The sequence below is a fragment of the Notolepis coatsorum genome, assembly GCF_963971535.1.
Source record: "Notolepis coatsorum genome assembly, chromosome: 3".
Classification (NCBI taxonomy): domain Eukaryota; kingdom Metazoa; phylum Chordata; class Actinopteri; order Aulopiformes; family Paralepididae; genus Notolepis; species Notolepis coatsorum.
Genome location: NC_140167.1, coordinates 85,406,040 through 85,421,456, shown reverse-complemented (window position 1 = coordinate 85,421,456; position 15,417 = coordinate 85,406,040). Strand labels below are relative to the sequence as shown.

General features: G+C 43.1%; 1 protein-coding gene across 1 annotated transcript in view; it reads right to left on the bottom strand.

The window, feature by feature from the left end:
- Nucleotides 1–684: 684 nt before the first annotated feature.
- LOC311226196 (glypican-1-like) overlaps nucleotides 685–15,417 on the bottom strand; it is a 118,069-nt gene continuing 103,336 nt past the window's right edge. Inside the window, 2 exon segments of the mRNA XM_084311571.1 lie at nucleotides 685–3,803; nucleotides 5,089–5,264. Coding sequence (XP_084167697.1) covers nucleotides 3,622–3,803; nucleotides 5,089–5,264 — 358 coding nt within the window. The 3' untranslated portion in view covers nucleotides 685–3,621.

Here is a 15,417-nt window from a genome sequence, read left to right as displayed (position 1 = left end):
CTGAAACCTCATAGTGAACAGTTTTTTTGGGGACTATTTTCTACTGAAGTTCATCCACCAAACTAGTCCCTAATGAACCTGTTCACAACCAGGTCTGTGGACTATCTTGAGTAACAGTGTCAATCATGACTTCTGGACAGAGACGTCTCATTCTCCAAGGATTTACGACAAAAAGGGCTTTCTCTTAGGGCCATTTGAGACCTTTTCGGGACGATTTTGGGATTCACCAACCGTCCCAATAAAACATATATAATTAATATTATATTATATATTGTCTATATTCATGTCTTGTCCGAGAAAGCCCTTTTTGTCGTAAGTCCGTTGGAGAATGAGACCCCAGTGCTGTTGAGTTTTTCAAATGGATTTCTGTGCCATAGTGCCAGACATAGGTGTGAACGAGAGGAAAATGTGTTTTAGAATTTTGAGTGAAGTGCCCCTTTAACACAACATCTCTTGGAGGAGGTTCAGTGAGTCACAAAGAACTTTCTTTGCTATTTCTAGATGTGAAGCACTGATCTATTCACTCACGGTTAGCCACACTGCCCCCAAGTGGTGGATCGCAGACACAACACTTTGTGTTCAATCAAAGAGCCTGAGAGGGTATGATGAAAAATTCACATCTGTGACACCTTCTGTCCTCGTTAGCGATTCAATTAAGAGACAAAGCTCAGGCATGTTTATCAGATGGTTTATAACATCACTACAACTGAAATGAAGACAGTATGTTATAATTTGGGCAATTTACAAAGGTCATTTCCACACAGTTCTCGTTCTCTCAGTGAGAAACGATAGGGCACTCGCGTCCCTCTCACGTGACTGCAATGTACGTTCCGTTTCCATTTTGACATCATAACGAGACAGTGATTAATTTTCAACAGGAGGCTTCAACGTGACAACATAAACATTGTAAATGGACCCAGGTTAATTTCCCCTCGCTGTGTTTAGCTATAGCTGACGGGAAAGTAACTGGAGCGGCACAACTCTGCTGAGACGGTCCGCGGGTCGTGCGGTTCTGCCCAAGCAGTGACACGAGAGCTGAATGTGGGAGATGTGAGGTTTTTGTAAGAGAATAAGACGTTTTCTGAACAAGTGCTCTGGTTTGACAGTGCTTTGGGATAACAGTGGCTCAGGAGGTAGAGTAGTCATCTGGTAATCCGGAGGTTCCCGCTTCGATTCCCGCTCCTCCCGGACAGCGTGTCGAAGAGTCCTTGAGCAAGACACTTAACCTCCAACTGCTCCTGATGAGCAGGTTGGCACCTTGCATGGTCGCCTCCGCCGTCGGTGAGTGAATGTGTGAGTGAATGGGTAAAATGTGAGGAACAAATTGTAAAGCACTTTGGATAAAAGCGCAATATAAATGCACCATTTACCCTTTACATAATGTACACAAGCCTCTAAACCACATGTAAATCACAGTAATATGATATATGATTGAGTCCTTTCAAAATGGTGCTTTGACCCAGAGGTGCATTCAACAACCCTGTCCATTCACAGCTGACCGTGAAGTGAACGAGGGGGAAATAGCCCCTCAACTGAAACTCCCTCCTGAGTTAAAGCTGCTCTAGATAACATTTGCACTAGAGCACCAGCATGTAATTTATCCAATTGGGTGCGTTCCGTGTGGGGAAATGGGAAGTAGAGAGGGGATACATGCAGTGCAACATGTAAACAACAATATTCCTTTGGGACCCGCAAAACCTTTTCCAATGATAAATTCATGAATCAATAATTATTTGGTGGGAAAAGCAATACTTTTATTCTGCGCCTTTCTAAAAGCTCTAGTCTAATAATTACCCACTGCTTTTGCCATCTGAACTGGATGCTTTTCTGGTGACTGTATATAATAGTTGGGGGTCACATGGTGCTGGTTGGGGGTTCCAGGCCTGATCTCTCTTGAAATATGTATCACCCGCAGGAAAAAAGGTACATATTGTACGTTATGTTATAGCCCTAAGTAATATATTGACATATTTATGGATTTTTTTTACAATGTGTATGTATTACAAATAAGACATATTACACTTTTTCAGAAAACATTTGAGTTCCCCTGACTTTGTTTAACTCCCAGACTGATTTGTTCTGGACTTTCGCGGATACAAAATGTTCATCTATTTCTTATACAATAAGTACATATATTACATAACATAACGTACAGGATGTACCTTGTTTCCTGTGGTCAATTATTACTTTGTTTATGTTTTCTGATGAGACCGTTGGTCAGAGGAAAGGTTGGTCAGAGGAAAGGTTGGTCAGAGTGATGATCTGTTTGCTGTGATGATCTGTTTGCTGTGTTGTGATTAGACTCTTTAAGATGTTACAATTTAAATCATTTGATTAGATTGGTTAACATGTTAATTAAGATTGATTTGTAAAATCGGTGGTTATCTTTCTAAAGGTTATGAGGCGTTAGAGAACTGGTCGTATCGGAGGACCATGATATCTGAACATACATGCATGAACATACATCTGTGTCAACATGTAAGCCTGTTTAAAGCCAGATAGTAGCACAGCGTTGTGAGTGAAAGGCACCTCTCCTCTCCTTTCCTCTCGCTCCTCTTTTCTCTCCTCTCCTCTCCTCTCCTCACCTCGCCCCTCCTCTCTTCTCTCTTCTCTTCTCTCCTCTCCCTCCTCTCCTCACCTCGCCCCTCCTCTCTTCTCTTCTCTCCTATCTTCTCTCCTCTCCTCTCCTCTCGCTCCTCTCCTCTCGCTCCTCTCCTCTCGCTCCTCTTCTCTCCTCTCCTCTCCTATCTTCTCTTCTCTCCTCTCCTCTCGCTCCTCTCCTCTTGCTCCTCTCCTCTCCTCTCCTCTCCTCTCCTCTCCTCTCCTCTCCTCTCCTCTCCTCTCTACTGAACAGAGAGGAAACTGGAAACTTCTTGCCTGACTCTGGAGAAGAGGGTAAGCACGTGTTCCTTTAAGGCGGCACCTGTCCCTCCGGTCTGTTAATGAATGTAGACGTACATTCTGACGTATAACGTTGCTTCACGTTTAGCCAACGTCGTCTCCTGTTTGGCAATGAAGTTGTGTGTTGAACGCATCTCAGGTCAAACCCAAACCCACGCCACTGACGTCCTCACAGGCAGAGTTGTCATGGCAACATAGTTTGCCGTCTATTGGCCTGGACACATATTCAACATTATGAGTGACATATTGGTCATCTTCGTCATCAACATCATCATCATCATCATTATCACCACCATCATAGTCATCATCCATTTTCAATGTTTTCTTTCATCATCTTCCCCATCACAGTCCTCGTCAACCTTCGTTCTCTTCCTGCCTCTTCCTCTTCATCACCATCACCATCATCATCACGTCCCGGGTGTGTAAGACTCAACAGAAGCCAAAATCCAGCTCAACTTACTGAAACACATTCAAAACCTTAAACACATTAAACAAAACAAATTAAATAAAACAAACGTCATCAATGTTCCTCTTTTTGTTTTCATCTTTCACTCAAAACAAAACAGAGTCCGTTCATTCTCTCAATGTCAGCTTTTCCCTTTTTTTTTGTTTGGCAAAGTAACGGTTCCTCCCCGATCCCTCCTTTCCTTCTTCCCTCCCAAGGTTCCGCCCCAACTCCAGGATTCTGCAGTTTTAATTGACGGAAGCGGCCGCCCGTCATCATCGCCAGAGCAGTGAAACGGCCAACGGGAGCAGCGTTAGGAGGCAGAGGGGGCAGGGCGGGGGCGTGGCCAAGCTTCTGACTCGGTTGTTGTCGGGCGGATAGGCATACAGGCCGGGTCTGCTCCAGGGACAGATCCCGCTCACGCACATCCCACTTCCTGACCCGCTGATGTCATCACCTGGGGGAGCCAATCAGAGAAGGTCATAATATGAATTGAGGGGATACATGTGGAATATCAGGTGGACAGACGTGGTATTTACATTAGAACTTGAGTCGTTGTGCGGTCAGGTGGCGTAGCGGAGATTGCGTTCGTCACCAACCCCGAAGACGCTAGGATTCGCATGTTCGAATCCAGCTCACAGCTCCGGGGTTGTCACCAGCTTGGCTGGCCGTTCACACTAATACAATTGGCAGTATTAGAGGGTGGGAGAAGCTGGCGGGGTGGGTCCGGGTCGTTGTAAACAGCGACTCCTACAGTTCGGTCGGGGCGCCTGCTAAGCGCGGATAGGATCTAAGTGGGATAGTGTGATCCTTCCACACGCTACGCCCTCTCAGTGAGAATCCGCGCTGCCAGGTGAAAAGAAGCGGTTGATTGGCTAGACGTGTGTCGGAGGAAGCACGTGATAGCCTCCACTCTCCCAGACCGACTGTGAGGGGTAAGTGCGCAGCGACCAGGAAGCGTGTACCACTTCCGCAACGGATTTGATTTCCGGGGTTGCCCTGATTGGCCGCGACAGCCACGTGACACGCCGCGGCCCCGCCCCGCGGCAGCCCCAGACGCGGCAACGCCAGAGGCTGCTGTGTTTCACTGCCGCTTTCCCACTTCAACGCCGCAGCAACATTGTCGCGCCTAGCACAGTCTCTAACAGTAACAGTAAGAAGCATTAATGTTGCTGAATTAAAGAATGAATAAGTTAAACGTGTCAATTCAGCAGTCAAAGTGTAGCGTATAAATCTAACTTCATTAGACGGCCGATGTACGGCTCTCTTATCCATTAATGGATATATAATGGATATTTTATTTATCTGCCACCATGGTGTAATGGTTAGTCACACGGACGACCCGCGTTCGAATCCCCCTCGAATCCCCCATGTAGATTTATAATATTTTAACTTAAAACTAGGCTACTTTTGCGTATACGTTTTAAGTTAAAATATTATAAATCTACATGCATTGAGGATGTCATTCTTTATATAGCTCTCAAAGTGCACCAGATTGAAGCATTTACACCCCAAAAAAAAAACTAACCATTACACCACGGTGGCAGATAAATAAAATATCCATTATATATCCATATAATAATAATATATATAGGATATAATAGTATATAGGAATATATAATAATATAGGATATAATAGTATATATAGGATATAGGAATATATAATATATAATTATATATATATATAGGATATAATAGTATATAGGAATATATAATAAATAATAATAATATCCAGGACTCACTAGCATCCTGGAAGTCCACATCGTTTCCATCCAGAGCGTTCCTCAGCCTGTTGCTCATGATCTTCAGCTGCATGATCTGCTGTCGGATAGTCATGTCTGGCTTGGTGATGTCCAGGTCCACCTCCGGGTTGTTGATCTGATTGGCCAGGCCGTCGCCCATCACCTCAGGGAGGTACCTGATTGTATGAGACGGAGCAGAGGCGGAGGATATATGACAACCATGTCTTTACACATGTCAGGTAAACATACTCCTTTGGAAGAGATGTTAACTTCAGATTCATTCACGTTAGCTTTTTAACCATTGTCAACTGAACCGTCTATCTTGATAAAGGCACAGGACAAGTTTCCTCTCTGTGCGTTTAGTAGAAAGCTATCTGGCTGCAAGCTAGCTTAGCTTAGCTTAGCACAAATGAATGGAAGCGCATACAGACCAGCTAGCCTAGCTGTTGGACAAAAACACCTCTCCCTGAGTTTTAAACTAGGCTAGTGGCCTGTCCGCTTCCATTCATTTGTGACTGAAATTTTTGAAAATTGGTATCTATCTTCTTGTCTGACTCTGGAGAAGACAGTAAGAGCATTTCCCTTATTGTTGGTGTGTTCCTTTAAGATGTACCTGCCAAATCTCCATAATAATAATAATAATAATGAATGAATGAATGAATGAATATATTTTTGAACATGTATTCTTTACATTCCTCTAAATAAATCATAATAAGCACACAGGTCACAACATGTTTACAGGAACGTTTTGGAGGTGTATTTGGAGTGTATTTCGTAACTGTTGGGAACTAGGCTAGACTGGCACACCTACTTCCAGTGAATGACGCTAAGCCTAATGTATGCACGGAGAAGAAAAGGGTACAGTATGTATCTGCGTGTCTAACTCCAGGGTAGATGGCAAATAAACGAATTTCCCAAAAAGTTGGCGTTAATTATAACTCTCATCTCTCCTCTCTTATCCTCTCATCTCCTCTCTCCTCTCCTCTCTTCTCCTCTCATCTCTCCTTTCTTCTCCTCTCATCTCTCCTCTCCTCTCATCTCTCCTCTCCTCTCATCTCTCCTCTGTTCTCCTCTTATCTCTCCTCTCATCTCTCCTCTTCTCCTCTCTCCTCTCCTCTCTTCTCCTCTCATCTCTCCTTAGTTCTCTTCTCTCATCTCTCCTCTCTTCTCCTCTCATCTCTCCTCTGTTCTCTTATCTCTCCTCTCATCTCTCCTCTTCTCCTCTCATTTCTCCTATCTCCCCTCATCCTCTCTTCTCCTCTCATCTCTCCTCTGTTCTCTTCTCTTATCTCCTCTTCTCCTCTCATCTCTCCTGTTCTCCTCTCATCTCTCCTCTGTTCTCCTCTCATCTCTCCTCTGTTCTCCTCTCATCTCTCCTGTTCTCCTCTCATCTCTCCTCTGTTCTCCTCTCATCTCTCCTCTGTTCTCCTCTCATCTCTCCTGTTCTCCTCTCATCTCTCCTGTTCTCTTCTCTCAACTCTCTCCTATCATCTCTCCTCTGTTCTTCTCTCATCTCTCCTCTGTTCTCCTCTCATCTCTCCTGTTCTCCTCTCATCTATCCTCTGTTCTCCTCTCATCTCTCATCTTATCTCTCCTCTGTTTCCTCTCATCTCTCCTCTCATCTATCCTGTTCTCCTCTCATCTATCCTGTTCTCCTCTCATCTCTCCTCTGTTCTCCTCTCATCTCTCCCCTGTTTTCCTCTCATCTCTCCTGTTCTCCTCTCATCTCTCCTGTTCTCCTCTAATCTCTCCTCTCATCTCTCCTGTTATCCTCTCATCCCCTCTCATCTCTCCTCTCATCCCCACTCATCTCGCCTCTCATCCCCTCTCATCTCTCCTCTCATCCCCTCTCATCTCTCCTCTGTTCTCCTCTCATCTCTCCTCTCATCTCTCCTCTGTTCTCCTCTCATCTCTCCTCTCATCTCTCCTCTCATCTCTCCTCTGTTCTCCTCTCATCTCTGTTCTCCCGTCATCTCGCCTCTGTTCTCCTCCCTTCTCCTCTCTCCTCTCATCTCTCCATTCTTCTCTCCTATCATCTCTCCTCTCATCTCTCTTCTCTTTTCCTCTCCTATCATCTCTCCTCTTTTCCTCTCCTCTCATCTCTCCTCTCTTCTCCTCTTTTTCCAATCCATCCTGAGCATTTCTGCCCGCCATCCATCCATCGGTCCATCCGCCCATCGATATTTCAAGAGAGATATTCCTTTATTGATCCCCTTGGGGAAATTCAGGCATCATAGCAGCATGGGGGGGGGGGGGGGGGGGGGGGGTACAGGTAGTAAAACAACAACACAGTGTACAGGTAGTAAAAACAACACAGGCAGTGTAAACAATTTGGTCAATATGGTCAATATAATTTACTATCTGACTAGCTGAAGAAATATTCACAAATTTCATGTTGTGTGTCTGTGTGTATGTGTATGTATGTGTGTGTACTATGTCTGTGTGTGTATATGTGTATATGCGTATATGTGTGTGTGTCAGAGGAGGCATATATGTCATACTGTTACTGTAGCATTAAATCTGTTCTGTAATCCATTTACTTGGAGAGAGGATAGTGTCACTTAGTGTTTAAGTGTGTGTGTATACGTGTGAGTGAGTGAGTGTGTGTGTGCATGTGTGTGCATTCATGTGTGTTCGTGTGTGTGTATATGTGAGTGAGTGTGTGTGTGTGTGTATGTGTGTGTGTACAGTATATGTGTGAGTGAGTGTGTGTGTGTGTTCGTGTGTGTGTATGTGTGTGTGTATATGTGTGTGTATGTGTATGTGTGTGTGTTGTGTGTGTGTGTGTGTGTGTGTGTATGTGTGTGTGTATATGTGTGTATGTGTGTGTGTTGTGTGTGTATGTGTGTGTGTTGTGTGTGTGTGTCAGAGGAGGCATATGTCATCATACTGTAGCATTCAATCTGTTCTGTAATCCATTTACTTGGAGAGAGGAGGATAGTGTCACTTAGTGTTTAAGTGTGTGTGTATACGTGTGAGTGAGTGAGTCAAGTCAAGTCAAGAGTTTTATTTGTCACGGCATACAAGTATACAATGAAATGCGGGTGGTCTTGCCCACAACGATGTGCAATACAGTAGTACAACATATAATAGAATCCAATAAAACAACATTGTGCAATAAACAGGAGTGTGTGAGTGAGTGAGTGTGTGAATGAGTGAGTGTGTGAATGTGTGTGTGCGTGTTCGTGTGTTTGTGTGTGTGTGTGTCAAATAAAGTGTATTTCATCATACAGTAGCATTACATTGTTCTGTACTCCATTTACCTGGAGAGGATAGAGGAGTGTGTGTGTTTGTGTGAGTGTGTGTGTTTCCGGTGTCGCAGCTGTCGGTCGCGGGTGAAACGCTGTCGGACGCCTATGTTGTTTTACATCATCTAATCAACCACACACCGTCGTAACTGCCGCCGTAAATGTAGTAATGTGCAAGATGCTCTTGTGGAGATTATTCTGGACTATGTGTCTGGTTTCTGCTCCTACAAACGTGCAGTCCAAAGTGGGAGAGGTTTCCAACAACAACGGATGATTCCCTACGACGCAACGCTAAACCACCTGCTCATCATGCCTTCGAGCGACATTATACTATTGTACTTATTTTATGCCTATTCTTAAATCTGCACGTCTACATTACACTACTTTTATTGTCTTTTATACTTATTCTTATGTCTGAAGTTTATGCAATTTTTTTTATTTTGTCAATTTGTGTGCTGATTTTATGCCCATGTTAATTTTTTATTACATTTTTTAATTTGTTATACTAATTGCTGTGGTGCACTCTGGACTGAGAGTACTATGTAGATAGCTATTCATATTTATTATTGTTATATTATAGAAATGTGTGCATTGAAATGTCTGTAAAGTCTCGACTACATTGAAAATGAGGGTGACCGCAATTGTAATTTCGAGAATAAATAAAGGTTGATGATGATGATGATCTGTGTCAATATTGTACGTGTACGATGAATGCTGCACAGTCACAGACGTAATTGAATAACTCCCAATGAGCTAATTGCACTGTTAGTGTTTATGTCCTTAACACTTTCACTGCCACACACGAGATATCTCGGGTTTCCGATAGTTATGTTGAAAGCCACTCACGAGATTTCTCGGATTTTCTTTTTTTTTGCGATCTGAAATCATATTGCATCATGCGAGCCTACCCGAGTATACCCGAGCGCCGCCGGCGATCATATGTGGAAAAAAGCGCCCCCTATCGTCTTCCAGATGACATAAGGGATTTTGGAATGGACTCAATGAAAATGGATGGGGAAAATAATCCGGTACTCCACATTTTCCAGTCCACTGATGGACTGGAAACCCAGCCGGGGTTACCACAGTTCATTCTGGAGCCTCTCCGCCCCGCGGAATCATGTGTACTACTGTATCACATTGGATCCATACACTTATCGATTTTTTCGAATGGTGATCAGGAATTGGAATATACCAGTTGGATACCATCTGATGTCAGGTAAGGAATCTATGTTATCAGTGTTAGGATAATCAGACTAATTTTGATGAAGATATAGGCTGTTTTGTGAAATGGGCTCTTTCGGTTTTACTGAAAAAATCCATGAGGAAATGAACACGCCGATTATCCGTGCGCGCCTCGAATGGGCGTGCGTGTATGTATAATATTGATCATCTAGCGTTTATTTGAAAACGATTCATAAATAGGCAGACAAATATCAACGTACTGGAATATTCCAGTAAAAGACGATTATCATAGAATGCCCCAGAATGGAAGGTTTTTTACCTCAAAACGGGTGCTTTTCAAAATGCTCTGAAACGGAAATGAAGCGATAAAAAAACAATCTGCCTTGACAGCACAGACTGGAAAAGTATTCTTTGATAAGTGACGGGCAGATTAGACACATAGCCATAATTTAAAACATAGATTAGGCAATATTAACGTTAACATTGAAGTGGACCGTGGCATCAAGGGGGTAAAAAGGAAAACCCGGCGTGGCACTCAAAGTGTTAATGTACTCTGTATTTATGTGGACATAAATAAAGCATGTAAAATGTGTATTATATTTATGTATGTATGTATGTATGTATGTATGTATGTATGCATGTATGTATGTATGTATGTATATATGTATGTGTATGTATGTATGTGGTATGTATGTATGTATGTATGTATGTATGTATGTATGTATGTATGTATGTATGTATGTATGTATGTATGTATGTATGTATGTATGTATGTATGTATGTGTGTATGTATGTATGAATGTATGTATGTGTGTGTATGTATGTATTTATGTGTGTATGTGTATGTATGTATGTATGTATGTATGTATGTATGTATGTATGTATGTATGTATGTATGTATGTATGTATGTATGTATGTATGTATGTATGTATGTATGTATGTATGTATGTATGTATGTATGTATGTATGTATGTGTGTGTGTATGTATGTATGTACCGTAATTCCTCTAATAGTAACCCCGGCTTGTATTTGTTTCAACTGTAGCGGATACCAGGCTTGTATTAGGAGGAGGCATGTATAAGAGAGAGGCCTATATTTCTAATTTTCAAACCGATCATAATGAATAAATCAACATTTTGTGTCAGTTTGAACCCAGTAAAATGTACTGGGTTCATTTATTGAAACCAAGTACTGTATGAAATACGGTAGTAAACAGTGCAATTACAGGTGGTCAAAAAAAGTTAAATAAAGTAAAATAGTGCAATCACAATACTGGTATAATAATAATAATAATAATAATAACTTCGTTTTATACAATTCTGAGGTAGGCTTACTCTCTTGGTAAACATTAACACCATACCATTATATGGTATTTACTGCACAGCCAGGCCAGCATATAACAACAATAACAAAATATACCCGGCTTGTATTAGGAGGCCGGCTTATAATTGCTTAGCTCAACAGCGCACCCGGTCATTAATAGAGACCCGGTTTTTAATTGAATACCGGTTACTATTAGAGGAATTACGGTATGTATGTATGTATGTATGTGTGTATGTATGTGTGTATGTATGTATGTATGTATGTATGTATGTATGTATGTATGTATGTATGTATGTATGTATGTATGTATGTATGTATGTATGTATGTATGTATGTATGTATGTATGTATGTATGTATGTATGTATGTATGTGTGTGTGTATGTATGTATGTACCGTAATTCCTCTAATAGTAACCCCGGCTTGTATTTGTTTCAACTGTAGCGGATACCAGGCTTGTATTAGGAGGAGGCATGTATAAGAGAGAGGCCTATATTTCTAATTTTCAAACCGATCATAATGAATAAATCAACATTTTGTGTCAGTTTGAACCCAGTAAAATGTACTGGGTTCATTTATTGAAACCAAGTACTGTATGAAATACGGTAGTAAACAGTGCAATTACAGGTGGTCAAAAAAAGTTAAATAAAGTAAAATAGTGCAATCACAATACTGGTATAATAATAATAATAATAATAACTTCGTTTTATACAATTCTGAGGTAGGCTTACTCTCTTGGTAAACATTAACACCATACCATTATATGGTATTTACTGCACAGCCAGGCCAGCATATAACAACAATAACAAAATATACCCGGCTTGTATTAGGAGGCCGGCTTATAATTGCTTAGCTCAACAGCGCACCCGGTCATTAATAGAGACCCGGTTTTTAATTGAATACCGGTTACTATTAGAGGAATTACGGTATGTATGTATGTATGTATGTGTGTATGTATGTGTGTATGTATGTATGTATGTATGTATGTATGTATGTATGTATGTATGTATGTATGTATGTATGTATGTATGTATGTATGTATGTATGTATGTATGTATGTATGTATGTATGTATGTATGTATGTGTTACGACCCTGGCTCAGGGGCACGCAACCTATGTGCAAACCAACACCAAAACACTGTGCTCTAACTCAAAATGCTACTAACTTAAGGAACTATTAAGGTAAATGTAAACTAAGGTACTAGTGCAAACCCAACAGACAAGGACTGAAGAACCTAACAGCTCTTTCTCCAAGCACAGAACCTGCATGTGTGTTCCTAGGTCTGCCTTTAAAGCTCCCAGCAGGTAACCAATCAGCACTAATTGGCTAATTGGCAGCCCTCACCTGCATGCCCTGGTGACACAGGAGTGATCAGGCCTCTAGTACATAACACCTCCCCCACCAAACTGGTTGCCCAAGAGGCAACCACTACACAACAACCCATAAACAAAACAAAAAACAACTGTGACCTTTATACGCCTGGAGGATCCAACGTAAACATCAAAAGGGTTCAAGGCAAGAACCGGGTCGGCCCCTGTCGAACACGACCACCGATACCGATCTGTCAAAATTATACTGCAAACCAAAATCAACCCGAGAACTGCGCTTAACAGAACAGAACACAGCACAACAAAAACCATAGATCACTGATACCACCACTGCACCCATATCCATCCCACCTGGCACTGGCAGTTCAGGATACTGCAAACCGTGATCGAGTAGGATGTACCGCCTCAGGTACAGCCCCAGTGTACCGGGAACATGGCAGTACGACAGTCACAATAACGTCTGGAACACCATCTAAAATGGCGTCACCCAAAATAACATTGTCCTGATCAAAAACAAAATGGCTGCCACTCAACAGACCAGGTCGCGAAGGCGGCTCCTGCTCCACAGGACACAGGTAACTAGGTTGACCATCACACCTAGTGCATGGCAGAGAATCAGTGTGGACATGTGGATCAATGCCAGAATCATCAACTGACATATTGGGACCATCCCTGCCCACAAGTGAAACATTAGGGACGATAGAGCTACTGTGGGAAGGCTGGCAGCCTAAGTCAGGCTCAGTAGCCTCTCCAACTAGAACGGTGTCACATGAAACAACAGCACCTCTCATAGCATCCTTCCCACACTCATCCTCCAATTCGTTCGTGGCCTCAGCCACCGTACAGGCTGGGAAGACCTTGAGACACTGTGCTGCCATATCATCTCCTGTCACATGCTTCTCCGGCACGCATGTCAACTCTGGTTTCACCACCGGGCCTAACACAAAACCACAATCAAGAGAATCATTATGCAGAGGTACATCCACCGTGTGCTTTCCAAAATTCTCAACAGGTACACATTTTAATTCAACAAAGAATGTGTCACTAAGTGTAATGTCCCAAGTCGAAGTATCAACAACATCACTTTTGTCCTTTGACATTTCTCGTGCCACAGCACACACAGGAAACACTCCTGGATGTTTCTGTGCCAGCTCATTAGAGACCTCAGAAACCACAGGAATGGGAGTTACAACCGGAGTAGCCAGCACTTTGTCACCAGCCAAATCATTCCCTAGAATGAAGGACACCCCCTTTATGGGAATGTGAGAACATACCCCCACAACAACATTGCCTGATAATAAGGGAGAATTGAGCGTGACCTCATGCAAAGGTGCATCCACAAATCCACCCCCAAAGCCCCGAACAACGACACCGGAATGCAAAGAAGAGTTTTCTGAAAACGGCAAAACCCCCTTCAGAAGGAGGGACTGAAAAGCACCGGTATCCCTCCAAATTGTTATAGCCTGTTTGGACTCTAGTGCATTAGTCAGGGAAACAAATCCATTCATCATAAACCTTGAGGAACCCTCGAGCTCTTTGTCCACACGTTTGATACTTCCCCCATCCCCATCTAACGTTGGCATAGGCGTTCTGCATATGGTTTCTACCAGAGCCACGGTTCTGACATTTTTCTGCTCAAGCACCGGGCACCCAGCAACGATATGACCAGGTTCTTTACAGTAGAAACAGATAATCCCTTCTGGGAATGCACCAGCAGAACCACCCCGCCTAGGAGGTGAAGTTAACTGACCAGCAGACACAGGTTTTGGGAAACGGCCCCCCTGAACAGGACGCCTATCCCCGGACTCAACACGGTAGTCCTCCAAAAACACGGACTTGTGTGTCAACACAAACTCATCAGCGAAGACAGCGGCGTCGCCTATCTTCGATACCTTACGCTCATTTAGATGTGTGGAAACGGTATCAGGAACACATCTTTTAAATTCCTCTAGGAGAATCAACTGCCTAAGCTGCTCTCTTGACTCTGCCTTCTGAGAAGTGCACCACCTGTCAAACAGGTTCTCCTTCTCCCTTCCAAATTCAACATAAGACTGCCCCTCCGACCTGCGATAACCTCTAAAACGCTGACGATAGGCCTCTGGGACCAACTCATAAGCCCTCAAAATGGAAGCTTTAACCAGCTCATAATCAGCGCTTTGTTCAAGGGACAGAGCAGTGTAGGCTTCTTGTGCCCTACCAACTAAAACACATTGCAGCAGCAGTGTCCAGGCGGTATCAGGCCACTTCAATGTGGTTGCCACCCGTTCAAAAAGGGGAAAATATCTTTCCACGTCTTTCTCAAAAAATGGAGGCACCATCCTAATATTCCTGCCTACATCAAAACCGGAACGTGACTCTGGATGCAGAGAACCCGCCTGCAAGGCAGCATGCTTAAATGCAAGCTCCTTCATTGCACGATCGTGCTCTCTCTCCTCTCTCCTCTCCTCTTGTTGTAGCTGTTTTTCCTTAAGCTCCCGCTCTCTCTCATCTCTCCTCTCCTCTTGTTGTAGCTGTTTTTCCTTAAACTCACGCTCTTGTTGTAGCTGCTTTTCCCTAAATGCCAACTCCCTAGGCCCCCAATCGATGGCAACACCTTCCGCCACGCCAGAGAGTTGTGGAGACACCTCAGACAAAAGAAGCTCATCCACCGTTGCCACAATCACCTGCTCCTCAATGAGTATAGCCCTCAAAGTCCCCAAGGCAGTCGTTTTTAACCGCTTCTCACTGGCAGTAAGCTCCACATTGTAGTGCACAGCAAGCTTCAGAAGCTGCTCTTTGGAAAACCTTCCTAACATCTCGTCAGAGGGGTTCTCAACAAAATCCTTAATGGTAGCCATCGTTACTGTACCAGTCACCACAACCTACTCACTTTACCCTACAGTCACGAAGAACCACTAACGAACCACGAAGAACCACCAAAGAACCACTGAAAAACCACTAAAGAACCACTGAAGAACCACGAAGAACCACTGAAGAACCATGAAGAATGCTAATGCCAATAATAACAACCATAAAGGGACGCGGTGGAAATGTGTGCTCTACCGAGCGCACCTTTCTAATTTGCAAAAAATAAATAAAAATAAAAATAAAACACACCCACCCCAAATAGACGTGTCATACACGCAGGGTGTTAGGTGCTACCAGGTATGCTCACCAAACACTCAAACAAACAAAATAAATCCAACAAACAAATCCAAACAGGTGCGCCTTCTAACCTGATATGACTACATATGCTTCTACATCTAAAC